This window comes from Melanotaenia boesemani, chromosome 6 (genome assembly GCF_017639745.1).
Source record: "Melanotaenia boesemani isolate fMelBoe1 chromosome 6, fMelBoe1.pri, whole genome shotgun sequence".
NCBI lineage: Eukaryota > Metazoa > Chordata > Actinopteri > Atheriniformes > Melanotaeniidae > Melanotaenia > Melanotaenia boesemani.
Window position 1 is genome coordinate 17,417,332 of NC_055687.1, and position 26,180 is coordinate 17,443,511.

General features: G+C 38.0%; 3 protein-coding genes across 6 annotated transcripts; 2 read left to right on the plus strand and 1 right to left on the minus strand.

Annotated features, from left to right (window-relative positions):
- Nucleotides 1–4: 4 nt before the first annotated feature.
- rbfox1l (RNA binding fox-1 homolog 1, like) lies at nt 5–13,768 on the minus strand. Of its 4 annotated transcripts, none has more exons than XM_041988627.1 (12): nt 13,337–13,768; nt 8,290–8,526; nt 4,433–4,612; nt 4,258–4,311; nt 4,040–4,132; nt 3,892–3,961; nt 3,724–3,783; nt 3,495–3,630; nt 3,304–3,343; nt 3,148–3,215; nt 2,407–2,488; nt 5–2,327 (listed from the first exon to the last, which is right to left on the minus strand). In XM_041988627.1, exons 1-12 carry the CDS (start codon nt 13,421–13,423, stop codon nt 2,283–2,285), a joined length of 1,152 nt encoding a protein of 383 aa, XP_041844561.1. In that variant the 5' UTR covers nt 13,424–13,768; the 3' UTR covers nt 5–2,282. The 4 variants fall into 4 exon arrangements, with proteins under 4 accessions (XP_041844561.1, XP_041844560.1, XP_041844563.1 ...); XM_041988626.1 differs by having other exon boundaries at nt 3,724–3,786; nt 13,337–13,767; XM_041988629.1 differs by lacking the exon at nt 13,337–13,768 and adding an exon at nt 9,608–9,614 and having other exon boundaries at nt 3,724–3,786.
- Nucleotides 13,769–14,197: 429 nt separating this feature from the next.
- rps9 (ribosomal protein S9) lies at nt 14,198–16,589 on the plus strand. Its single transcript, XM_041988630.1, has 5 exons — nt 14,198–14,285; nt 14,994–15,105; nt 15,206–15,328; nt 15,500–15,686; nt 16,334–16,589. Exons 2-5 carry the CDS (start codon nt 15,009–15,011, stop codon nt 16,509–16,511), a joined length of 585 nt encoding a protein of 194 aa, XP_041844564.1. The 5' UTR covers nt 14,198–14,285; nt 14,994–15,008; the 3' UTR covers nt 16,512–16,589.
- Nucleotides 16,590–17,554: 965 nt separating this feature from the next.
- On the plus strand, nt 17,555–25,986 carry mboat7 (membrane bound O-acyltransferase domain containing 7). The gene is made up of 9 exons (XM_041988636.1): nt 17,555–17,691; nt 18,842–18,921; nt 19,591–19,720; nt 20,094–20,220; nt 20,302–20,458; nt 20,877–21,072; nt 22,213–22,365; nt 22,530–22,706; nt 23,698–25,986. The coding sequence occupies exons 2-9, from the start codon at nt 18,846–18,848 to the stop codon at nt 24,107–24,109; spliced, it is 1,428 nt and encodes a 475-aa protein (XP_041844570.1). The 5' UTR covers nt 17,555–17,691; nt 18,842–18,845; the 3' UTR covers nt 24,110–25,986.
- The last annotated feature ends 194 nt before the right edge of the window (nt 25,987–26,180 follow it).

Consider the following 26,180-nt stretch of genomic DNA (forward strand, 5'->3'; position numbering starts at 1 on the left):
GAACTGTACGTGAACTGTTTATTGTTAAAGATCTTAAAGTGAGTGAAAGGCACCTGTGACTGGAAGTTACAGACCGATTACTTGGCACAGAGTAATTTCCTTACAAATGTTGGGCTTGGTATTTCTTAAACAAACATGAGAATGAAGCAGTCGGTGAACACAGCAGCTGTAAAAACAAAGACAAGTTTTCCAGGATGGAAGGAATAACAGGATTGGAACATTGCAGAAGCAGAAGAAAGGGATTAGTAAAAACATATTGCAAAATTAAAATTGGGTTAATAGAAATTGAAAGTACAGGAAGTAAAGTATAAATCTTAAAAAAAAATGTGATTACATTTATTTTCCCAATAATTACAGTTTGTGTGTACTGATGCAGAGGCCCAGACCCAGACAATATAACGCTCTGCCAAACTACAGGTGTTAAGAGATGGTACAAACTTGCAGAAACCTATCAAATAAGATTGAGTTTAATAATAGCCACATACCACATACCTCATCATTCATGATATATAAGCATTTAAGAAAACCTTAAAGATTTTAAAACTAATCTCTATAAAAGTCTAACTCAGGAAAGGGACAGAAGTAGAGCTGCAAGACTAAAGTTGGTTTTAAAAAAAAGCTGATATTCAAAGATCAAATATAAATATGAAAAAGGAAAGGCCTATATGATAACACGAGAAGATAGTAGCAAAGGTAACAGACTTGGAGATTATCTGAAGAAAAGCCGTACTACGCAAAAGAAGATTTATATATAACACCTATATCTTCTGACAGTCTAAAGCAAAGGAAAAAGAAATCGTAAGAAAAGTTTAGAAATTGCAGAAAAAAAGCCTAGAAAAAGGTCAAGGTTTCATGCATGTAAGAAAAGTAGCTTAAGATACAAGAGAAAGAGAAAAAACTAGAGACAAACAAAGTAATGAAGCAAAAAGCAAAAAGCAGTGAAATCTCAGAAAGTTGGAAAAAGAAGAAAAGGGATAAAAACAGGTTGTTTTTGTTTCTGTGAGGACTGATGGGAATAATCCATGTAAATAATTTAATGTGAAGGAAGCTACCTACACTGTAGCACTGAACATCAGCGAGCTGTGATAATAGGACCAAAGGTTTTCTGATTAACATTCATAACTTCAGTTTGAAAAAAAAAGCTTCTAAGATAGACTGACCATTAATTTAATTAACAGTAAAAAAAAAGCAGAGTAACACATATACAGTCTAAAGCCTGCCTGATGCTGAGGAGTGACTTTAGTAGCCTTTTATCCACCAGTAAATGTTTTAGAAAACGAAAACAACCTAGAAACACAGTGAGTGAGGAGGAAAAAGAAATCTTGAAAATAAGAATCAAAACAGAAGAAGAAACAAGAGGAAACAGTTTTATTTAGAAATGCCAAACAAAGCAGAAAAAAATGCAACAGAAACAGGCACAAGAAGAATTCATGGATGCAAGAGGTCATTCAGCAGTTTGGAGGGAAGAAAAGAGCCATAAAATACAAGAAGAGGTGGCAGTAACAGGTAATGGCAGCAGCAAAAGATGAGAAGATGATCAGAAAATGAATGTACTGATCAAGCGACGCCTTTAATCCTCAGTTTGTAAAACAGATGAATAACTGTGTAAATGTAAAACATCAGCCACAGTTGCAGAAACTAGACAATGTTAGGCAGGATAGGTCAAAAGGAAGTGCTGCAACCAAACAGCTGTATGAAAAGCTACACATGTATGAGAGGTAGATTGTTAGAATGAGAAAATAATTAGTTTCCAACTACATCCAGACAAACAGCAGCTCTGAGGTTATGATGTGATATCGGTGTCACAGCTGTCTCTCACTTGACTAACTGAAAAATGTAACCTCATACATATGCTCACACACTCACACAAACACACACACTCAAAAAACAGATTTAGTAAATAATCGCCATCAAAAATAAGTCATTTGACATTGTACAGTGTTTTTTTGTACAGTTTGACCCCTGAAACTTTCAGATAATAAACACAAAAAAGTGATTCTCACAGTGTTTGTCACCAGCTAACTTCTGTAGCATCAATACTCTTTAAATTCACAAAACTCAGTTAAAAGATTTCAACCAACGGCCTATAAGTTACATAACATCTTCTTTCTTCTGTGTGCTTCAGCAGGATGGACAGTAAATGGGTCCTGCAGGATTTATAACCTCAGTCTAGTTAGTCTCTGGAGGAGAGGTGGTGATGGAGAGGTTTAAGATCTCATAACCTGTCAGTCCCAAAGTTCATGAGAGAGACTCCCCTCCCGCCTCCCCATCTGCTGGGCAGTTCAGTACGGGGTGAAGCGGTTGTATCCTCCTCTGTACAAACTGGTCTGTTGACAGGAGCAGAGTTCCAGGTGTAAACAGAGCCTGTTATAAATATACCTTTGAAACTGTGTGTGTTTGACTCACCATTGTACCAACTCCATATGTTGTTGTTGGTCCGACTGAGTGGTGATAGGGATCTGCAGCTGTGGCGTAAACTCGTCCGTATCTGGTTACAAAGATAAGAAGCAGACTCCTGCTGAGCAAAACTGGTTACCGCATTAATTTGTTTAATTTATGAGGCAAGTCGTACAAGTCATAATGTGCTGTGCTTTCATTTTTTAAGTATGTAAAGCAAGCATGAACAATACTTGAGCATACTTAGTATGAGAAAAAATTAGAGTTAACCTTAAAGGTCTTAAACTATGAAATGGAAATTATTAAATATGTTCTAATAAAGACAAAACTAATCCCAGCAAAACAATAGCGTAATTATATAAAGCTGTTTAACTGGTGGGAGAAAACAGAAAAATAGATAGAGCCCTTTTGTCTTGCACATGAACTCAGAAGGTGTTAGAAAGCTGAGTTGAGTAATGTCAGCCAGCATGACAGCCCAGCTTTATTATGCAGGACATGCTGTCCTCATGTCAGGATTTGTTTAACTTCCTGCGTTTGTCTTGTCATTTCTCAATTAGTCCCTCAAGTATTAAATCAGTTTTTCTCTTATTTAATTTATTGGCTTGTTTTCTTTGCAAAAGCTCCTGCTCATATATCTCATGGCCCCCAAAACCCAAACATATATGACAATTATTTGCAACTGAAAATTAAGATATTTTATTTTATTTTTTAATTGAATAGAATCATTTGTTTTTGTGCTTGTATGCCTACCCATCACTGTAGGCTGCAGTGGCAGCAGATGCTGATTGAGCCACTCTGTACGCTGTAGGATAACCACCCTGTGTGGAAAAAATTAAGTAACATAAATATGGGAACATAATCTGATTCCCAATATGAAAAGGTGTGACAAAACATAAAGTTACTTACATAGACTTCTGCCCCATACAGTCCATCTTGGTATACAACCCTGAAAACACATTGAACATGCAATGAAATGCAAAAAAAAGCGAGCACTACAGAGGGTGTGGCTGAAATATATCTTTGTTAAAAAAAAAAAAAAATGTCCTCTGTATTTTCTTAAACAAATTTTCTTCACTGAACTGAACTCATGGTCTTACCCAGGGTAGGCGGGCACAGCAGCAGGAGTAGCTGCAGCAGAGCGAATCGTGTTGTAGACGGCTCGGCCTCGGCCACGCAGCGCAGAGCCCCTGTATGCCAAGGTGGGAGTTGCTACAGGGTACGGAAAGCTGGCAACTAAAAAAGAAGAAAGACAGAAAAAGGAAAGTTAGGAGCAGTGAAAGGAACAATGCGAGTAATCTATCAGCAATAAAACTAGCATTCACCCACCTGTATAGAGTTCAGGTGCATACATTGCCCCCATGACAGGGTTGATCTTCCACCCAGAGGCTGCTGAGAAATGAAAAGTAAACGTTAGCAGCCTTCATTTTTAGACAGAACCTCCAAGACTAATCAGACCTCATAAATAAATGGTCCAAGTATTAATATTTTACTTACTTGTAATGTCACCATTCACTAGAGGTGTCTGAGGCTTCTTTGTGACTACTCTTGCAGTGGCGTTATTAACCTGGAAACACAAACATAATAAAGTTAAACTGCGTAGAAAGTTGATGTGAAAACCTATTGGCACAAACTTTTTCCTCACCTCAATCTTCCTACCCTCGACGATTGTTCCGTTCAGCTTTTCTCTTGCTCGGTCAGCTTCAGCCGCACTCTCAAAAGTGACAAATCCAAACCCCTGTTTGATGAATGAATAAGAAATACTTTATTATTCCCGTGAGGGGAAATTAATGTTGTAGTACTGTCTTGTATGGTTACACAATTAATTCAATGATAGCTGTAATATAATTTATATATGTTTACCTTTGACCCTCGCTCGTTGAAGATGATTTCTACGTCAAGAATCTTGCCAAATTGCTGCATATGTGATCATAAATTTTAGAAATCAGAGTATGAAATATGGTCACATGTAACAATGTAAGAACAGTGGGTGTGTGAATGGTTGTAATCTAATATACTGTAAATTAGGAGATCATACCCCAAACATCTGGCGGAGGTCTGGGTCTCTGAAGCGGAAAGGGATGTTGGAGACATGGAGGCGTTTCGGTTGGGCCTTACCTGACCCCTCCTCCTCACTTCCACTTCCAGCTCCGCCCCCCGATGACACGGATACACTGAGAGACTGGGGGTCAGACGTCATAGGGGCCAACGCATCCTCCTGACAGTGAGACAGTATGAAAGCAAGCATGCAGATAGACGGAGAGTGGACGGAAAAAAAAGGGACGTGAAAGAACAGACGAAAACAGAAAGATGGAAACAAAAGATGGAGAGGGTATGAATGAGATGAGACAGATGTGCAGAAAAACAGGGAGAGAGCATCAGTAGAAAAGCAAAGAAAGAAAGCAAATGAGCTCAATTGAATGAACAAGTTCCACATCTTTTAGAGACTTTTTCTCTGTGTAAAGATTCAGTTGGTAAACATCACATCACATTAAGCAAAGATCATTTCCATGAGATCAAGTGATCCAAAGCAAGTTCAACCAGCATTCAGCAACCAGTGATCCTTCTCAAGCAAATGTAAGAAGGCATGGAAAAGGCTCCATTTTAGTCAGGTGTCTTTGAAAACGTGCCTGTAGGAGAGTATAAAGACTGAAACTCAGCAAACTAATAACAAAGATTATGATATTAAAACTACATGTCACTCCAGCTGTGGTAAAGAGGGAAAAACTGTGTGAAGCTCCACTGGAAAAATAATAGACTCTAAGCAGCTGTAATTAAATTAAATACAGTATACAATAGAAGTGAATACATGCCTTTGTATTATGACTCAAATACAATTTATTTCAAAACTGTACCGTCTTTAAAAAAAAACCTACATGATTTCTTTTATTTCTAATTCATTTCACTACTTGGTGCCTCCACCTTTAATTCTGATGGGTCTAGTTTATGTCAAATTCTCCTCAGGTTGCAAAATGCCAGTGTTGACAGATTTCTAAAGAGAAAGATGCCCTTTTCTGGGGGCAAAGGGCTGCTTTCTCTTTAAAAATACTGCAACGGTTTTCTCTTCAAATCAAGCCAGGCAACATATTTTGTAACCTGGTGTCAAGGAAGAATGTGAATACTACGGTTCCTTTACTCTGTTTCTTACACAGAGTGATAGGGTTTTTTCTATTATTTATTTATTTTATTATTAATATTATTATTATTATCTAAAAGACTAAAGAAAAAAGGTCAAAAAGAACTTTACACAGTTCCTTGAAGACATATGATTAACTTACATATTTTTTTATTTTATATTTTATTTCATATTTTAGGCTGTAATTCCTGTCATGTTCTAAGGGAGGATGACAGTTTTACATTTACATAAGGACAAACATACCTATTCCACATTTTCAGGGAATATTTTGTCGGGTCATAGTTTGTTATTTGTTACTTTTTTATTTTAATTGTAATGTAGCCTGATTGTCATATAATGTTTTAAATACTATCCATATTGTTTTTATATCTGATTTTATTTGCCCTGAGTACAAAGCACTTTAGATCAACTTCAGTTTTTTTTAAAAATATGCTTTATCAACAAAGGATTACTTGAATTGACTCTTCTGCCAGTTTTCTGAAAACTGGTGTCCCCCTTTTCAGTTTCCTAATAGCTTCTGGACTCTTGCAGTCCCAAATTATCACAGCTTCACCTCTGTGTCACTGTAAGATCGATAGCATATTGCAGTAGTGCTATTTAGGTGAACTTAAAACATGTTGGATCCCATCTCAGGAATGTGTAATGACACAAGAAACAAGATTTCTGAGGATCTGTGTGGAGCCATAAGCCACTGGCATGCAGAGAGACTATTCTAGGTTCCATAAGTCATGTTATTACTTAATCATAGGAGGAAATGCTTATAAGCTTCATAAGGTTTATTAAGAGACTTTTCACTTTTGTTGTATACTGCATATCAAATCCTTGCTATATGACCTGTAGGTATAAACTGCTTCATGCAGAACAATCCAAATTCTAATGTGCCAAAACCAAAACATTCACTATCCCACAATGCACCACGATGCTAGTGTGTGCGCATGAATGTGCATGTGTGCATTGCTCAACCAGCATTGTCAACCATTACAATGAAAATGTTAAAAATATTTTTAATACAAATGACTGAGTAGAAACAAGAAGATGAGAATGAAAATATCTGCAGGATAGGCAGTGAGCTTGAGCAGCAAGAGAAAAAGAAGGAGCGGGGAGCAAAGGAAAGAAAAAAAAATAGAAAAGCACTGAAAAACGACAGGATAATGTGCTACTCTAATGTCAATAAGAACAGCAGTTTCAAGACTTGAATATTAGCATTGTAGTACCAAGAGGCAGATAAACAGTGAAGAGGCCTCAGTGCAGCGGTGAAAGATCAAATGAAATCAGAGTAAACAAGGCAAAACGGTGCGCAAGAAGCTTAAAAAGGAAAAGGGTGATAGAGGGAAGGCAAAGGATCAAAACTGAAAGGTCAGTCTGGGACCACGGTGCTGTTTTTCTGCCAAAGGTTAAAGGTAAATTGGCAAGGGGCAAAATTAATAAGGAGGGGATAGAGGTACACATTCACCCTGGGAGGCATTTCACAGACACATAAACACATACAGGCCACAGGCACACGCTACACTGGCTAGCTGTATATAACTACTGTAGACAGCAGTACATCACATCACATCCACCCACACACACAACACATACACACACAGGCCAGAGTGGAGGGGAGAGGGGAGGTTGAGTTGGGTGGTGGTGTCACGTCACGATGCAGATTTGTGTTCTGGACCTGAGTGATATTTCAGAGGGGGAAAGGGGGTCATCTGGTCAGCCTCGCCCTTTGACCCCCTCCCTCCATGGCGACATCTCAACTTTCCCCACGAAAATCAGCACGGACCCAAGTATGTCAGGGGCTCTAGTAATAAAATATATAGACGGGGCCACAAAACACCATTTATGAGAGGAGGAAGAGAGATTTGTGGCAGAAGCAGGAGAAAGAACCGACCTGATTACACTAAATTAAACTCTCAACTCTTTGTCAGGGAGGTTGTTTCCATGTCTCGGGGAAGATACTCACATGTATAAAAAGCACAGCCCAAAAGAAAAAAGAAAAAAACAACAACAGCTACTTCACGCCTGAAACCCTGTAATATATTTTCTTTTATAAAGTGAAATGTTTTAACATGTTTCCAATGAAATTACTCATTTAAAGTATGCAAACACTTCTGCACTAATAATCCAATAACCTCAGCATGGATCATAACCAAACATTTAAACCTGATACATAAAAATGATTAAATACATTCAACTCAATTAAAAAAATACTTGAAAATATGTATTTTCAAATGCAGACAGGATGAAATAATCTTACTGCACTGGAAGTTTGTTTTTATTATTACTCATTTAAAAAAAGGAACAAAAGAAACTGTGGACAATATTGATGTCTTGTTTGCCTTTAAAAAGAAAAGAAAAACATTTTGTACCCTGAATTAGAAATCAGAACTGTTTCCTGAGTTAAAAGATAAATCACAAAAACACAGCATGCTCTCTACAAACATTCTCTCTACTCTCCAACTGTAAATATCAACAGAAAATGCTATAAATCTGAAAGGTGATCTGTTTTACTACCAGCAAAATAAGATACAAGGAGAAGGAAAAGCAGGGATTTATTTTCAACAACAAATCCCCCCTCAGCTGTCCCTGGCATTTCCGTACAAGGACATAACAGTGGAACTGGGGTTCTAAATATAGAGGGAAACTCTATCTGGTCGTGCTGCTCTGGCAGGACATTTTAAAAAAGGACTACCTACTTGACACATCTTAATGAAGATCATGTTTTATTGGGACATGATTTGAATTCTGTTAACATCGCAAACTGCTCTTACCGTGTTACTGGACGTCAGAGTGTCAGCCCCCTCGTGCTGAGGGCCCTGATAGACTCTGAGCTGGGGATGTTCTGGATATTCTGAACTGGGATGTGCAGAACTGAAGTCAAGAGTAGGCAGTCGGCCTGCAGAAGTTGGTGGACCTTGACCTGGCGGTGGATAGGAGGGGGGCGGAGCATAGACCTGAGGCAGGGCAGGGTCTCCGCCGCCTGGGCCGGCCTCCTGAGCGGAGCCCCCCTGCAGAACACAGATGATGATATGAGAAAGGAGGGTTTGATTACAGGAAGATGTAAACAAACCAACCACCAAATGCGCCTTTTCTGCTTTTATGATTTAATTAACTGTTCTGAGACTAAAAGTGGAAAGTTTCAGGCCATACTGTACAAATATAACAGGTAACACAAAGAGAGACAGATAAATGAAGTCACTGTAACAATGAGGCACTACAATAATTTTACACATATAAATCAATCAGGAAGTATAAAAATAGCTTTAAAAAGATAAGACATCATAGTGATCTAGTATAAGAACATATTCAAATTAAAGTGCCGGCCAAATTGTAAAATATATAGATATTTCTGAGACAGGGTGTGCCAAAGACAGCAGCTAAATTTAACTGAACAATGAACAATTTGTTAAAAATTATTTAAAAAATAAGTGAACAATAATAATAATTAGTCTTATGATTTGTTCACCCAACTTAATGAAAAATAAAATACAGTAAACCACTGCAGAAATATATCTACAAGAGCTTATTCAAGATAACCTTTTCTATTTTTTAAGCATACCAACATTGTAAAATCTCTAAGCTGAAAAATAAACCAACATTTCATAAAAGATTCATTCTTAAAGTCAGTTTATTCTGGATGATAAAAGGAAAAGATTTGCTGGTTTTCAGTGTTATAGCTCCATGAGTTTCATGCTTGTTTTTGGGTTTTAGAAAAAGCTTGTGAAGGATTACGTTGTTAGAATTTGCAGTATTTGAGTCTTTAAATAAAGAAGCAAGAATGATTTAAGCCCTTTTTGATTTATAATGTATTTAGTGTTTGAGCCTGAATTAAGGTGAACAAATGCTGCTTTTGTTCAGAACTAACACACAAGTTTAGCAACAACAATTTACACTTAAAACGAGTAAAATGGACAGTAAAGTATACTGAATACATTACTCAGACAAACAAATAAGTTACTTATCTTTAAAACAAATACGATTTTCTGGGTCTTTTCAATTTCCTCTGAATTTACAGGAAAACTGAACTTTTGGCTACCACTGAGCCTTTTTAATCTCCCAAACCAAGAAATAAAAGCATTGTCTCACCACCTTTCTGTGTTCCTCTGTCTCTGATGCATTGTCCAACAATTGTGGCATGTTTTAATGCCAGCTGACCACCCGCCCACTGCACCATAAGTGCCGCTCATCCACCAATCATATTATAAACAACTGCTACACCAAAAGAACCAGGGAGCCACACCAGCTGTTGACATCTGCAACTGTCAATCACCCAGTTACCAGCCAACATTCACCAAACACACTGGTGACGACTTACAAACTGCAGACACACTGCAAAGTTTCTCCCCCAGGACGAGGTATTTATGAGGCTGTGCAGCAAGCTAAAAGCTCTGAGTGTCTCCTCTGAGAATATCATGCTTTATAGGCCAGTCAGGTTTTCTGACTTTATAGAGTGATATTTCTTTTTAAACAAACTGTTCACAGATATTTTATCATCTGTATGTTTGGCTGCCTTTTATTCAGATAAAGGATTTTACATTATTAATTTCACATGTGGTTTCTATTCTGCTATTTGTGATATACTGTAGTTAGCCACATCAAATAAGCTAGTGTCTGCTTCTCTGGTTAGACTGTATTTATGGCTTAATGTCCATTTATTCATATGTATAGTATTAATATGGGAAATGAAAACTTTGACATGTGCACAAGGGGGATCAAGCAATTGACCTGTAGATTGCAAATGATCACTCTATTTCCTGAGTCACAGTTGCCCAGAGTGAGATGCTTAGGTGATTTATTAACCAAAAAGATGAAGAGGACTATTTAGGAACATACCTACAAGGGTTAGGGAACATCACACTTTGACATGAGTCACACTTTGACTGTGGGTATGAATTGATAGGAAAAGTTTCCTATCAATTCATACCCACAGGCATGAATTAATAGGAAACTTTTAATAAAGAGATTAGAGAAGCTCCTCTTGCTCCCCGCTCTGTGTCCCACATACCTGTGTAGCCATACAAGGAAAATATCACAGGAGAGTCAGCCAGCTTCAGGATTTAGCGTAATCTGTTTTAATTGAAAGTCTCTCCACTGTCATCTCATATTGTGTCATGTATCTCTCCATCAGCTGCTGCACTTGAGAAGCATTAAAGTTTTGTAGGTGCTGATTCAGAATCAAGGCTAGCTGAACAGGTACCGGTTTGATTAGCCAATGCTAACTGGATTGTCTAGCAAATAATAATGAAGAATCTGTTTAATTCATTTTAACAAGTTATTTTCTAAACATTTATTACCTGGATAAAATCTTTACTTTTTTGTGAACTGTCAATTACAGAATGTGAACAAAACAAATGGTTTTAATGGTTAGCATTTGGCCCAAAGCTGAAGATTAGCTTTAAGCTAAATGCTAACAGTTTAGCTGGTTTTGTGTTGTTTATCATCAATATCTAGTTTACAGTCACTAACTAGCATTTATCATAAGTTGTGGCTCAGCTGATGGGGAACTCATTACCTTTGGTGATATTTTGTCATAAACTAAGTTGCTTTAATTAAAATTTTCATATTGCGGAGATTACATTAAAAGTCTTGGCTAAAAGTCAGGGGCTTGTTGATCGTCTCCTTAGCCTGATGTGGACAAAGTTATGGTACTAAAACGTCACAGCAATCCAGTTAAGAAAAAATTGCATTTCTTTTACCAAGCAGGTCGACACACACTCAAAATTTTTGTAGATGGGACAGGAATCTTTAACTCGGTCACTTAAAAATATTGAAGCCAAGTTGTGTTTGTGTGTTGTTTCAACAATCTCACCAAGTAGTTTTGCTGACTTGCACACTCACAGACACACAAGGAAAAAACCTAAAACCTAAAAAGTTTTAGTGCCTAAAACTAACTAAATGAGATATGGAAGCTAAAGTAAAGAGTAAAGAAAAAACTGAGAAAAAATTAATTAAATAGAAAGTAAAGATTTAGCATGGATGAACAAGTCAGGTATACGTTGTAAACTACATGACTGTTATTCCACCAACAATGCACTGACATCCCACTGGGAACTTCTTTACATCTCAAAACTGGACGCACCACTACACAACTGTTTTTCATGTCCATATTTTTAAATCAAATAACAATACTAACAAAAATGAAAAAGTTGTGTCCAGTAAAAAGCAAGAAATTTCTTTTACATTTAGAAGCTGAGAAGATATTTATCACGCAGACTTAGCAAGGAACAGATCCCATTTCAATCCAGCTGTTCAGCTTAAGTAACATTAACAATCATGCCGGAGCATGACTCCAAACTTCCCAGATAGAAAAGTGACAGATGAGTGAAGATAACACCGTCTGTTAAATATCACTGTCAACCTCTCTGTCTTTCTTTGTTTTCCCACAAACTTTAACAGCCAGCCACTGGGTCTGAGTCAGTATCACAGTGTCAGCAAGTGTGGAGACACAGGCTTTTTTTGATCGCCATTTGTTCGCTCTTTCTCTCGTCTCCTTCCTCAGCTGTCAGTTTGCGGTCAGAGGTCGACAGCTCAGGGCCAGGTGCGTGCTGCAACAGCTGCTACAAGATTTACACACCAGGACGACAATAACTGCAGATGTGCTGGTCAAGTACAAGGCAGCTTATCAAAATAAACTCAATATCATTTTTTTCTGTCTTTCCATTCATTCTTCTTCTGTCTCTTGCTTTTTATATACAAAGCCATATTGGGTTTTTTATAGTCCTGATAAAAAAGGAGAGCGACGAAACAATAAAAAAAAAGGCAGGCATGTGTTTGAAATCCCAGGGTAGATTTCAGACCACAGCTGCTGCAGCTTGAGAACTGGTGGATGTAAAAACAAAACTGGTGCTGCGCTTAGACTGCACAGAAAATAAAGTTAGGTCCTTAGACATAGACAGCTTTAAACAAAATTTTCAGGATGCTCCAACAGCTGCAGTCACCTTCAGGCAGCACCTCACAATTTGTTCTCTCAAAACTCTCTTTTGTAAAGTATTAAATCATAGAATAACACGTGCAGTAAATGTGTGGCTTGACAAACAACTAATGCAAAAAACTAAGCATTTAAAAGCAAACCAGGGAGATTTTACAGCTATTTTAAGCAGAGTTAATTGCAAGAGCACGACAGGTGACAGATCCTCCTCCAGTGATTATCAGCTCATGGGAGGAGGACTAAAAATACAGTTGGTGTGAAGAACAGTGACAAGGTAGAGTGTTACCAGATGCGTCGTGGCATCAGTGGCATGTCAGGGACACTTATTGTTGGTCTCACTAAGGCCAGTGGTCAAAAGATAAGCCCTAATGTGTCCTTCTATTAAATAAGATGTTTCTCAATGGGTTTACTTCACACAGTTCCCATGGGGCCTCTCTGATTGCTCTCTAATCTGTTCTGTGCTGAAACATTAGATAATACAACACTAAACTAAAATAATAATGTGGTTAACTCAAAAGAATTAGTGGACCAAACGTAGTCCTTCTCAGTGTGAATATGTTGACCTTGGGGCTTCTTATATACCCAAAACTGGTTAGACTAATTAGCAATGGAAGTATATCTTTTGGATTATCAGTTTTTGGTCATTTTGATATCTTTCTTACATTTTGTAAACCAACTGAAAATTTGCATAAGCTATCCTTAGATCAAGACAAAATTATTATTATTATAATGGTTATTATTATTATGTGTTTGTCCCATTGCTAGTCTCTGACTTATAAATCCTGAATCATTTGGATAAATGCTTATTAAATATGTCTTTAATGACTTGTGGAGAATCTTGACCAACATTTTGTAATACTGTAAGATTACAGAAGAAATTAAGAGTTTACCTGAACTATGCTGGGGTAGCATGTGGCTGTCTGTGGGTAGACGGGGAGTCCATAAGGCTGGAGGATCACAGTGGGTGAGGAGAGCATAGCCCAAAAACCACACACAAGGAGACAGGGAACAGAGGAAGATGGGGGGGAGAAAGACAAAAGAAGAGCAAAGGAAAAGGAAAGGTTGGTAGGCACAGAGAAGAGACGGCAGTTGGGGTGGGGGAAAAAAGGAGGAAAAAATCCAAAGAAGGAAACTGAGGATCCAAGATGGTAAGGGGTAAGAGGTTTAAGACTGCACTTGGCCAAACTTGTAATAAGAAAAACACCAATGAAATTCACAAAAGAAATAATTCTGTTTGGAAAAGACAGGATATGGAGCAGTGACAGAGAAAACAAGTAAGCTTCTGTGTGTCCATCAGTTCAACAAGCAGTCTGACAGACAGAAACACATGCGCTGGGTCCCATTTCAGTTATATAAATAGTTGCCCATGTCCTTCTTGCTGAGTTTACCACCTTACCTCTCTCGCTCTCATAAACAAAGTAATGTAAGATTTGATGTAAGATTTGTAACCACTTGCTGTTACGCATTCTAGTAAAATAGGGGGTCCCAGTTAAATGTGGGGTTCTGCGAAATAGCAGATTTTGAACACATGTGAAACAGAAAACTGAACAAAAGCTACATATATTCCACCTGATATAGCTGCGGGTCTGTTAAGATCTGGAGCATAATCATGACTCACACAAAGACCGGTTGAAACAAATCAAAAACCACTGCTGAAGCTCCACTTTCCGCGTTTTCAGCTATTTTACATTTGACCAGCAGAGGGCAACAACCCAAAAAAGACCACTTCCGTTTTGGCAGTCAAGATGCATGACGGGACATGTAGTATATAGGACGACGTATAAATCAACGTGAACCGCGTCTAACTTCCTCTTTACAACGCGAGCCTGAGAAAGACAGGTACGATCAGGGACTTCATTCTTATGATAGCACAAACTGACTGGATTTGGAATCTTACAAGAGTGAAAGTTAATTGAGGATAAAGTCCAACGCAAACTAAAAGCCCAGTTACCTTATATTTTGCTTTGAATGATAAAAATAGACATTGTAGTTTGCTAAGCTAACGCTAGCTTGTTTCATTAAACAACGTGGTGCGGTGTGGCAGCGGCCTGGTCGTATGGCCAAAATCGAAGGGTTTCTCACACATTTCTGTATAGGCTATTCAATCAAAACACACTTGGTTAAACCTTTTTGGTGCAATGTTATTGAATAATTTAGTTTCACTGGTTACGTCTGTTTGACTTTTGAAACCATGACGGAAATGATACCGTTAGCCTGTCCTTATGTTGCAAAAATTGGTACCACTGTTTGAGAGATCAAACTAAATTCAGCCATAATCCAAGAAGAATCAGTGTTTTGTATCTATAAAAGGCTTGTGTCGACAGGCTCATGCTATTTTGAACTATTGACATTGTTTTTAGATGCTCAAAGCTGTTGAATGCAGGGGGGGGGGGGGGGGGGGTTAAGTAAAAAAAAAATTCTTAAGAGTTTGACGCTTCTTGGATGTCTTAGAACTAGCAAAATGGAGGACGATCTCTTTTTAATGCGACTGTAGGTAGAAGAATGCATTCTGCAACTATGGCTAATATCTTTGTCTTTACATTTCAGGCACAGTAAGCCACCATGCCCGTTGCCAGGAGTTGGGTTTGCAGTAAGACATATGTCACCCCCCGCCGCCCTTTCGAGAAGTCCCGCCTTGACCAGGAGTTGAAACTCATTGGTAAGATTTTAACGCGATCACTTTACCACATTACCTCTTAAGTCATTTTGTTGGTCCCTTATTAACCTGCAGAAGATAACTGTTCTCAATCTCTTTCAAGGCGAGTATGGACTGAGGAACAAGCGTGAGGTGTGGAGGGTTAAGTTTACTTTGGCTAAGATCCGTAAAGCTGCCAGAGAGCTGCTCACTCTGGATGAGAAAGATCCCAAACGTCTGTTTGAAGGTATACTGAATAAATTAAACTAGTTTGCTTTGGCCGATGATTTAAATATATACTGTCAGACTTGTCTGTGGTGTCACGAATTCCTCGTCAATGAGGCCATTATTGTCGCATTCACTTTATACTGCATGTACCCCTGAATTTAGAAGTATAAATTGCTCTGTGGTTTTCCAGGTAATGCTTTGCTCAGACGTCTGGTGAGGATTGGTGTGCTGGATGAGGGTAAGATGAAGCTGGATTACATCCTGGGTCTGAAGGTTGAAGATTTCTTGGAGAGGAGGCTCCAGACTCAGGTCTTCAAACTTGGACTTGCCAAAAGCATCCATCATGCCCGTGTTCTAATCCGCCAGAGGCACATTCGGTAAGTTTAAGGACCTCAGGGGAAGCATTAAATAATGAAGGGTCCATATTGTGAAGGACTCATGAGAACCTTGTTGCTTCCTCTTCCATCAGAGGACCACCTACCTGTAACAGTCCCTGTTGATCAGGTTTAATAATTCTGCAAGGTCAATTCGGCATCAAAGCCGTATACCTTGTCCGTAGACATTGCCCAGAGCCAATCCCGCTGCCACATGCTCGGACTGTTCCAGTGCTCTGTTGTGGCTGTAAGGTAAGGTATGGGGGATTGCACCTCGGGCAATTTGTAGTATTTACTACACCTCAAGTGTTTGGAATTGGAATCCGATTTATTTGTTATCATATATACATAAAATAAAATTAATAACTTGTCTGGTACAGACAAGGTAACAGATTAAAACCAATAAACATCCTAATGAACCAAAACACTCAGGCTGATGATTTAAGATGAATGTTCAGATTTCCTGTGGTGTCAAGAATTCCTCGTCAATGAAGCCTGCAGTCAGTTGTTGCTGACCTATCTGAATATTGGATTTCAGTTTTTCTTTGATAAAGAAAACTCATTTGTATTAAACCTCTACCTCTAAAAATCAGAACATGTGAGGGCTATTTGACCATTTCTGAAATCCTCCTCATTTTCTATCTTTGCAGCGTGCGCAAGCAGGTGGTGAACATCCCCTCCTTTGTGGTTCGTCTGGACAGCCAGAAGCACATCGACTTCTCCCTGAGGTCTCCATATGGTGGTGGACGCCCAGGACGTGTCAAGAGAAAGAACGCCAAGAAGGGTCAAGGTGGAGCTGGAGGAGCTGATGATGAAGAGGAGGATTAAGAAGGATGTTGTCCAGGGAGTGTTTTCATACTTCCTGTTATGTCAAAATTCTTAATAAAAACTATTGGTCCAACAAAAGAAAATATCATGTTTTTTTTCTGTATATTTAAGTGTTTTCCGATCTTGGTCCTTCACACCCACTACCCTGCCCTGGACTAGACCAGGAGTGTACAGCTCTGGTCTTCAAAGGCAGCAATCCTGCAGGTTTTAAATGTCTCTGATCCAACTTTCCTGATTCAAATTAAACGGCTCTTCTGTCAAGTTCTGCCCAAACATTTTGACCCATCAGTCTGATTCAGGTTTCCTGCAAGAGGAAGCATCTATAACCTGCAGGACAGCTGCCTTCGAAAACTGACTTTTAACACCCTGGTCTAGATATACTTTAAACAGAACTGCCTGAAATGAATGCATCATTAACCACCTTGCAAAGGACTTGCTGAGGTCATGGAGTAGGAAAATGTGCAGGGCAGTGGGTCCTGATGATCATAATTTAGTTAATTCACTTTATCCAAGACATATCTGTTTTTAGTGAAGGAAAAACTTTGATAAAATCCAGTGTGAAATGTAAATGAATGCCAATAATTACATACACTCATTACAATGAGTGTACAATATTTTTTACCATTTTGTCTCCTTTATCTACCGTTGCCTTTATTTAATTTTAAATTAGTCTATATATGCTTAAGTACTAACCCCTAATGTCAAGTACTAACCTATGTATATGCTACTGGATGCTTGAATTTCCCTCGGGATCAATAAAGTATCTATCTACACAGCTTTGAGTGAGCTTAATGCAGGATAAGTCTGATACAATTATGCTGTTTGTGGTCCTTTAACCGGCACATACAGTTATACATGAGATTATACAACCTAGCCTAGTGTTTACACATACTGGCTAAGTCAAATGTGAATGATGAATACACACAAGAAGTTTGCTTCTAAATGATGCACCCCGGGCTGTGAAATGATAACCCGAGGTTAAAATGGTACGGTCCGTACTGGCCCGTACTTGCGTTTAACAGTGGCGCAATGGCTGCGTGTTGACGTCATATTTTCATCAACCAGGAAGTGAAGTCTGTGGCGTGTGGATGGATACCTGCATGATCCCTAGTTTAATGTACAGTGCGTGTTGAGCCGGTGACAACGCCTATTTCGTCCTGGTGATTAACGTTTTATAAATGTAAGTATTAGCACATAGCGACCCTTTTTACGCGAGTAGTTTGGATTGTCTTTGCTAACGGTTAAACACCTTTCCAATACACCTACATTATGTAGCTTTCTCACCCCCGCTGTTTAGTAGCGCATTAATTTGAAATAAACCAATGAAAAATGAACGTTTGATTCTCAGTTTATGTTGCTGCTAGCTAACCTTACCTCTGGAAGTAGGGTTCAGGTGTGACTGTAAAAACATGTACTCAGGTTTGACTTTGATTTATTTTCTAATTTTTCTACTAATGAATGCCTCAGTTGATATTTACACACTGAAATGTGAAATAGTTCAGTGTCACAAAATGCTCATACTTAACATCACCGGAAATTGCCAACATTGGGAAATCTTTGTATTTCGCCTGTTGTCACATATTGAGAGTTTTCACAACCGTTGAACAGGAAGTGTTTTTAGTTTACGTGAATGTTTTAAGTGAAAGCACCAGTAATTATATGTATAAAGTCTTGGATTTAAAGTGGAAAATCAGACTCCCTGGAGGAATTCACCATGTGACAGTAGTTTGCCATCACACATGCTCTGGTCTGTATTTACAGTCACCGTTTTACGTGTTTCATTTGAGTCTCTTAAACATTTTATTTGTTTTGTTTATTTTTTATTTGTATCATTATTTCCACTGTATTTGCTGTTATAAATGTTTTATTATTGTTTATCTTTTGCTTCCAATAATTTGTAAAGCACTTTCGTTTTTTAATGTGCTATACAAATAATTTTAATTTGATATAAAATATAAAACTGAATATTTTAAGTCAGGATTAATAGGCTGAATAGTAATTGATGATCATGTGTTAGACTTCAGAAAAGAAATTAAAGAAGTCAAACTTTAACAGCATGTTTTATCCGTGAAATGTAAAATGGTTAAAAATAAATAAATCAGTTAAAAGACAATGTAATGTGAATGTAAAATGTAAAATCTAAACTCTTGCTCCTTTAACGTGATTTTTTTAAAAGAGCTTTTAAACATAGTTTCACACTTTTGCGTGAACTTGCTGCAAAAACATAAGAAGGAATATAACTAACTTCTCCAATGCAGCACTTTTGCATCTGTCATGCTTTATCTTGTGTGGTCTTTAGATATAATCTGATCTGTGGTTCCTGTCTGCAGAGCAATGCCTAAAGATGAGGTGGTGTATTTGGCAGTTATTGCTGCATCCATCCCTGTTGGGTTCCTGTTTCGTTACCTCAGTGAGTATTTTGTACACGATAAAAACATCAAATGTTTTCTTTTGCTGATTATTATGGGACTTAGTAAAGGCCCAATGTCCTCTTATTATGTTTCGTGTTCCAGACTTTTTTCATTCTAAGGGTGGAAATAGTCAAAATCTTGCCTAAATTTTGTTTTTATGCATATGATGTGTAAAATCATAGTAAGGTTTTCATCAGTCTTGCCTTTTGTATTAAAGATTCTATATAATCGATATTATTCAACATTGTTTCTGTCAAATCAAACCGGTCAGACATTCATTTAATACAGATTCTAACTGTATGTTTTGGCCATCAGTTATGCATTTGCAACCATTATAAAATTGATTTCTGACAAATATTAACATGCTTGGGTTTGAGTTGCTGTGGTAGTCTTTGCTGGTGTGTGGTGGAAAAAATTCACATTATGTATGTTAGTTACATGTAGAACAGCTCATGAGTCCTGCATTAAAGCTTCTTACTCATGGGTTTTAGTTTTCCTCCAGTTTTAAAATGAATAATACAAACAAACAACAGGCTTTCTACGCTGCCTTCATCCAAAGTCATGTCACTTTTGTCTGAATCATTTGTTAACATTTTTCATGCTGTGTCAGGTTCTTTTCCCACCCCTCTGAGCTTCATGCTTAAACTTCAGTTTTTCTGGTACCTCAGGTGTGCCAGTGAAGCAGGGGGCAGCTCTTCTCCTGGGCCTCGCCATCACCATCGCCACCTGTGGCATCCACACACTCCACTCTCTGGTGACGGTGATTGGAACATGGATTATCATCAAGAGCCGCTGGCGGTGAGGGATCAACATCCCTGTCTTTTATTGGCTTTTTTTTTTGTTTTTTCTGTATGACACAAAGTATTAGTACAAAGATCACAAGGATTTGTCTGAAACTGAAAATAGTTGATATGATTTTGTTGTGAAATATTATTTCACAGAGACGTTTGCTTGTAATGGTACAAGGCCAAATTACACTTATATACACTTTATGATGTATTTGATGTGGACAAGGAATTACTCTATTTAAAGATGATTTTTTATAAAAAATTGTGTGGGTGTAAGGTAGCAAAGTGCAGTAAAGGTGACATGTAGTATAAGGCTTTTTAAGAAGAAGAAAAAAAAAGACAAAAACACATCCCATATCTTAGGATTTCTCTCTTTCTTTTAGGCATGCCCCAGCACTGACTCTCAGCTGGACATTTATTTACCTCCTCATTTTCCGATTGATCTTTCGGTTTAATCTCTCAGCGCCGGCACCTTTTGCCAACGCCATCCAGCTACTTCTCACGCTCAAGGTAGAGCCACCCAAGACCATCTAACAAAATTTGTGTGGTCAAAAATTCAGACATTTGATTCTGATTTTGTTTGAAACTCAGATGGTGAGTCTAGCCAATGAGGTCCACAGCTTCCACACGGAGAAGAAAAAAGATGTGAGCTCTTTTGCCCAGTCTCCTGCTATTGGTGGTCTGTCCCAGGAACCCTCATTCTACGATGTTCTGTCCTATAGTTACTGTTATATCGGTATGATGACCGGTAAGTCCTCTTTGAATTATGTTGGTTGTGTGTGTTCTGACACTGATTAAAAACATAAAAACATCATTTTTGTGTGTGTTACGTGATAATATCCATGTGCTGTTGTTGTTGTTGCAGCTAATGCTTTTGGTTTTGCATGAATTTTAACTGATGTCTCTCTTTGTCTCACTTTCTGCTACTTGTCCGACATTGTGAGTCCATATTGTTTTTAGTATTATTTGCCTATACTTCATACAGCTCTGCTCTTTTTCTTTTTTCACTCCCTTATCTTATTCAACAACACCCTCCTATGTTTTATACCACCCTGTGCTCCATTGTACCTTTTTGCATCTTACAACATCCTGATTGTCCATTTCGTCGATCCCTCTCTTCTTATCACTGTGTTTTATCCTTTATTCCATGACTCCATCTCCTAAAGGCCCGTTTTTCCGCTTCCAAACATACATTGACTGGCTGAGACAGCCAAGCCCACTGGCTTTGCCTGGTTTGGTGCCTTGTCTGCAGCGCTTGAAGCTGGTCCCAGTCTATGGTGCTATGTTCCTGGCTGTCAACTCTGTCTTTCCACTGGCTTACGTCCGCACACCAGAGTTCCTGGATGAAAACATCCTCTTCAGGTATTTTTTGTGGTATATTATTTCCCAATACATCACAGGCCTGTTGTAGATTTGCTGTATAATCATTTCATAATCAGAAAATGTAATTAATCTACGCCAGTACTGCAATTTAAAATAAATAAAAATATAAGCAGCAATTATTTTTTATTGAATGTCCTGCAGTCTGTTGCCCCCATCAGAATCCAGGAAAAGAATGAGTTTCTTAGACTCTTCCTAACTCATGAACAACTTCCAGGTATAAGTGGAATCAATGTGAAAAATGAAATTTCCATGTGGAAGTAATTTTGCTGCAAAAGGTAATCATGGTAATCACTCATATATATTCATATAATGATCACATGTATATTCAGTTTTCTTTATTAATTTATTAATTTATTATTTTTAATCCATTCACTATTCCATTTTTCATATTGTGTGTTTGAAATGTAGCTCGTTTTAGCAGATTTTACAGCAGACTGATAGTTAGAAAGACAATCCTTCAATAAACCCAAAGAGACCTGGAGTCTATCATCTTTTCCAACGTCTCTCTGCACGCCTGCACAAGCGTCTGAGAGTGCAGATGGAATCATCCGACCACCGTTCGGACGCAGGTTTAGGGCGCCTAGTCACAAATGGCTCAATAGAGTCCAATATACCCGTGCATGTGCAGTTAAATAAAACAGCAAAATCATCAGCATTCGTAGTACAGCAATCAATCAGACTAGGGAAAACAATCATGTACAGTATATGTCGTTTGACAAAGTTTATTAGTAAGAGATAGAAACTTGTACAAGAGAACATCACACAGACCCTCACGGAGTCCGGTGAGGTTCTGAAGAGAAAGAATGATGTGTAGAGACTTTTACCCGCAGAGGGACGGAAATCAAACAGTGTAGCTGTAAACAAGATCGAGTTCTGTCTTCAAGGTCGTTCTTATTTTGGCAGGTATTATTTTGACACCTCAGTGCAGCTCGGTGTCTTTCACCAAGCATGCATTGTTCTCCGTCCAGGTGTCAAATTAAACTTGTACACATTAAGAATATAAGTATAAAATGATGCAAATGAGGTTTAATAAATATATTTCTTTCACAGTACACCTGTTTTGTTTGGTATGATAGAGATGAATAAGTAACTTTTGTTCTCTACGTTTGTCGTTTCCAGGTTGTTCTACATGGTGGCGGTGTTTTTTGTTTTCAGGATGCGTTTCTTTGCTGCGTGGTGTGGAGCTGAGGCAGGCTGCATCAGTGCAGGCCTGGGCTGCTATCCAGAAAAGGCACTTTCTAAACCTGGAGGAGGACCTACTGTCAACTACAGGTACATGATCACTGGATTATGTTAATGAGAAAAGGCTTCATATGTACAGGTATTTGCACCTCTGTAAAGTGAAACAGAAATTTGTCTAAAAACTGCATCTAGTATGTTTTGTTGTTGATATATACTATTTATGCCAGTTTATCTTTGTTTCTTGTTGTGAACAGCGCTGATCCCTCAGCTGAAGAAAAGTATGACTTCAAAACCATCCAGAATATTGATTGTTACAACACAGACTTCTGTGTGAAGGTCCGACACGGCATGCGTTACTGGAACATGACAGTACAGTGGTGGCTGCATCATTACATCTACCCCAACGCCCCCTTCAGGTCCTACACGCTCAGGTATGTGCAGCAGGATCTGTTTTATGTTTGTTTTTTTAGGTCAGTGTGTGGCATAGAAGGCCTTTATATGAGCTATTCAAGGATGTTTTAAAGTTTTTATCTATGCTGCAGCAGCAAGAATCTCATGATTTTAAAGCATATTCTGTTGGAACTGAAATATTTATATTCCGCTCAGATACCAGTGAAGCTGCTGCTCTTAGTTATAATAGTATTACATCTCACAATTCCTAGCCAATTCTGTAATCCCCTACGACTACAGATTTTAAAGAGTGAAGCTGGCTGTGGTCTGAATGTTTTTATTGACATATATTTTGTAAAAAGAAAAAAAACAAGTAATGGACCACTATCCAAACTCTCATTTACCATTCTGTTTGTTGCCACTGAAGACAAAAACCTTTAAAGACAATTGTTTAATTTAGTCTTTCAAAAGAAGAAATAGCTTTCTAAGACTGTCACAAACTAGTTTGTAGCACGCATCACTCAAATGTGAGTAGAGCTTGTATTTATGAGACTATTTTCAGTCGGGCATGTGGTTTCTAGTGAGTATTTACAGCAGTAGGGGGTTGTGTGTGTGGGACGATATAAAAAATAAACCACGCTTCCTGAGAGCATACAGTGTTCATTGTCAAGTCACCCGATGCAAAACTGACTCAGTGGTGAGTTTTGATAGCAATGGAAATTTCTGGCTCAATGAATACTTCATATCAGGCAATGACTCCACAAACCAAATTTCAGCTTCTAGAAAATATACTGCTTCTGCTGAATACAACTTTTGTTTTTAGTTTTGTTTTTTGTTTTTTTTATTTCTTGAAAACCTAAGTAGTTGCTGTTATATTTTCAGTTGTTTCCCATTAAATGTAATCTAACGTTTGACTATTACTGTACATAAACCAGCCTGATCTTGCTTCAGACTTAAATCTTATGACAGAAAACAAAAACCTTCATGTGATGTTTCTCTAAGACTTTATCTTTTCCTCCTTCTCACTGGCAGGGCTGGTTGGACCATGTTCATCAGTGCCTACTGGCATGGATTACATGCTGGCTACTACCTCTCCTTCCTCACCATCCCCTTGTGCATCGCGGCAGAGTCTGCCATGGAAGCCTCCGTCAGAGCTAAACTTGGGCCTCGTGGACAAAATATCTTCGATTGGGTTCACTGGTTCTTGAAGATGAGGGCCTATGACTACATGTGCATGGGCTTCGTGCTGCTGGAGGCCTCAGATACAATCAACTACTGGGCGTCTATCTACTTCGTCATCCATGTCGTTGCCATTTCCTGCATAGTAGTAGGAAGGGCTCTAAAGGGAGGGAAAGGAGAAGGGAGGAGAGGGGACAAGGAACAGAAAAGAGAAGGAGAGAAGACAGAAAATGCAAAAGAGGGAACTGGAGAGAAAACAGACTGAACAGAGGGACATAAAATGCCTGGTTCAAGCCTTTCTTGGGACACAAGGAGTTGCTCAAGTCTTGAAATCCTAGACATCACAATCACAAATAATCATGCTTGTACCAAGAAACATCACACAGATCCAAGACCAGTTCTTTTGAGAACTGATGATATTATGAAAAATACAGATAAAAGTGTACCTTGTAAATCCTGGTTATAAATTACTGGAGACGTTTTGTCTACATAAAATGACTTTGTATTGGGAGATATGGAAGATGAATGTTTGAGCTCAGTGAATCTTGCTTTTATAGTCAAAGTAGAAGCTGGGATGTGGGCCGATTACCCATCTCAGCTGTGTGCATTTTAGTCCCGTTATGATCATTTTGCAACTCTCAAGTCAAACTAAAGTGGTTGACGTGTTTTAAAAACAGTGAGATGAGTCATAATCATATAAACTGGCTAAAAATGGTCATTTAACTGGCAAACCAAAATTTGTCATAAGCAACAAAACATTCAATATGGTGGCCTATACAGGACAGAAAAATGAGTCAAATTGTGATAAAAATAACTATTGTGGTACCATTATCAGGGCTCAGTGATGTATAGGATTAATAGTAAAATTCAAATTGGCTTATGTTTGAAGAAGCAATTTAAAGTCCAGATAATATTTGTATTTCTGCCTCCTAGAAATGTATCTGTTATTTCATGATAACATCTCTGTGCTTTGGTTTGTTCCAGTGATTCTGTAAATCCAGAATGTTTCTGTCTGGACTTTTCCTTTTTCTGCCTGTTATTGTAAGCATTTCAGATCAAATCAGGAACACATGCACTGACATGTCAACGTCAGTGCTGTTTCCGATGTGTTTGTGCCCTGTGAAATTTCTCACACTCAGGTGCCACGTTGGTCTTCTTTGTAACAATTAAATGTTTTGGCTCTTTAGCTAGATGCAGAATAAGTATTTATACGTGCTGAAGCACTTCTCCAAAAAGGCAGAAGGACTGAAAGAAAATATGGAGCCTGTCGATGGAACACTTTTTTGTTGTTGTTGTTTTTCTGATTTACCTCGCATGAAAAGCATTTTACTACAATTCCTGGTGTGCTACTGTTTTTCCCTTATTTACCATGTGAAATATACAAACAGTCCATTCACTGCCAAATGTTATGTACTGCCAGCGTGTACCATTCAGGGTTGGGACCATGAGATAATCTGAATTTCATGTCATTTCTAGAACTGGTGAGCTTAGTCACCATTTTAACACAGCTAAGGATGGATGATACTGTCAAAATACTTTTTTCAAAGTTTGTTCACAAACTTTTCCTGCATTAAATGTGTGTGAATATTTAAAAACCCGAGTAATTGTTTTAATTTATTAAACCAATTTTCATAATAATAACCTACTTCAAAATGGTTAATTACATGAAGCAAAAACAGCTAATTTTTAAGCAGTTTGATGCATATACGACTGCATTTCACTGCCATCTTGTATGTGCATGTGACCTATAAAAAACTTGAAACTTAATCATATATATATATATATATATATATATATATATATATATACCTCTTCAAACTAAATATTTTATTTGTTTAGAAAGATTTTATTCTTTCCATTTTTTTATTCAAGTTATAGGTAAAACTGAGATTTGAATTGCAACTTGATTTTGTGTTATACTGTTTTACCCTCTGTAACAAATCTCCTTGGAGCCCCTTTATTATTGGACAGTAGTATTACTCAGCTGTGGTGATAGAAATCCTGTTTTACTTTTGTTGTCATCTCTGGAATATTTATTCTTTTTTTGGTTTGAGTTTTTGGCTGTATATTCAGTACCAGCTGTAACTTCTCCTGCTTTGTAACACGGTTACATGTGGATTAAAGACTATCTGCACCTCCTCACTCATCTTTCCTTTTTCATTTTAAGATTTGCTTGATGTGATAATCAGTAAATATTTTACTGTTTTATTTTTCTGAGAGTAAGGATCAGTTGTGTTGTCAAACAGGAAAATCTTTAATTATAACACATCAGAGGACACAAACCTTCCCGCCTGGCTTAAATGAGTTTCGTTTAAGCCAAGAAGTATATATTTAAC

Excerpts from the sequence above, each read along its gene's own strand:
- mboat7 (XM_041988636.1), top strand. The coding sequence starts at position 18,846 with ATGCCTAAAGATGAGGTGGTGTATTTGGCAGTTATTGCTGCATCCATC. Across the intron at positions 22,366-22,529 it reads GGACCTACTGTCAACTACAG|CGCTGATCCCTCAGCTGAAG; the intron begins GTACATGATCAC and ends TGTTGTGAACAG. Across the intron at positions 22,707-23,697 it reads TTCAGGTCCTACACGCTCAG|GGCTGGTTGGACCATGTTCA; the intron begins GTATGTGCAGCA and ends TCTCACTGGCAG.
- rps9 (XM_041988630.1), top strand. The coding sequence starts at position 15,009 with ATGCCCGTTGCCAGGAGTTGGGTTTGCAGTAAGACATATGTCACCCCC. Across the intron at positions 15,106-15,205 it reads CCAGGAGTTGAAACTCATTG|GCGAGTATGGACTGAGGAAC; the intron begins GTAAGATTTTAA and ends ATCTCTTTCAAG. Across the intron at positions 15,329-15,499 it reads TCCCAAACGTCTGTTTGAAG|GTAATGCTTTGCTCAGACGT; the intron begins GTATACTGAATA and ends GTGGTTTTCCAG.
- rbfox1l (XM_041988626.1), bottom strand. The coding sequence starts at position 13,423 with ATGCTCTCCTCACCCACTGTGATCCTCCAGCCTTATGGACTCCCCGTC. Across the intron at positions 3,344-3,494 it reads GCTGTGCCCGCCTACCCTGG|GGTTGTATACCAAGATGGAC; the intron begins GTAAGACCATGA and ends ATGTGTTTTCAG. Across the intron at positions 2,489-3,147 it reads ACTGCAGCCTACAGTGATGG|ATACGGACGAGTTTACGCCA; the intron begins GTAGGCATACAA and ends CTTTGTAACCAG.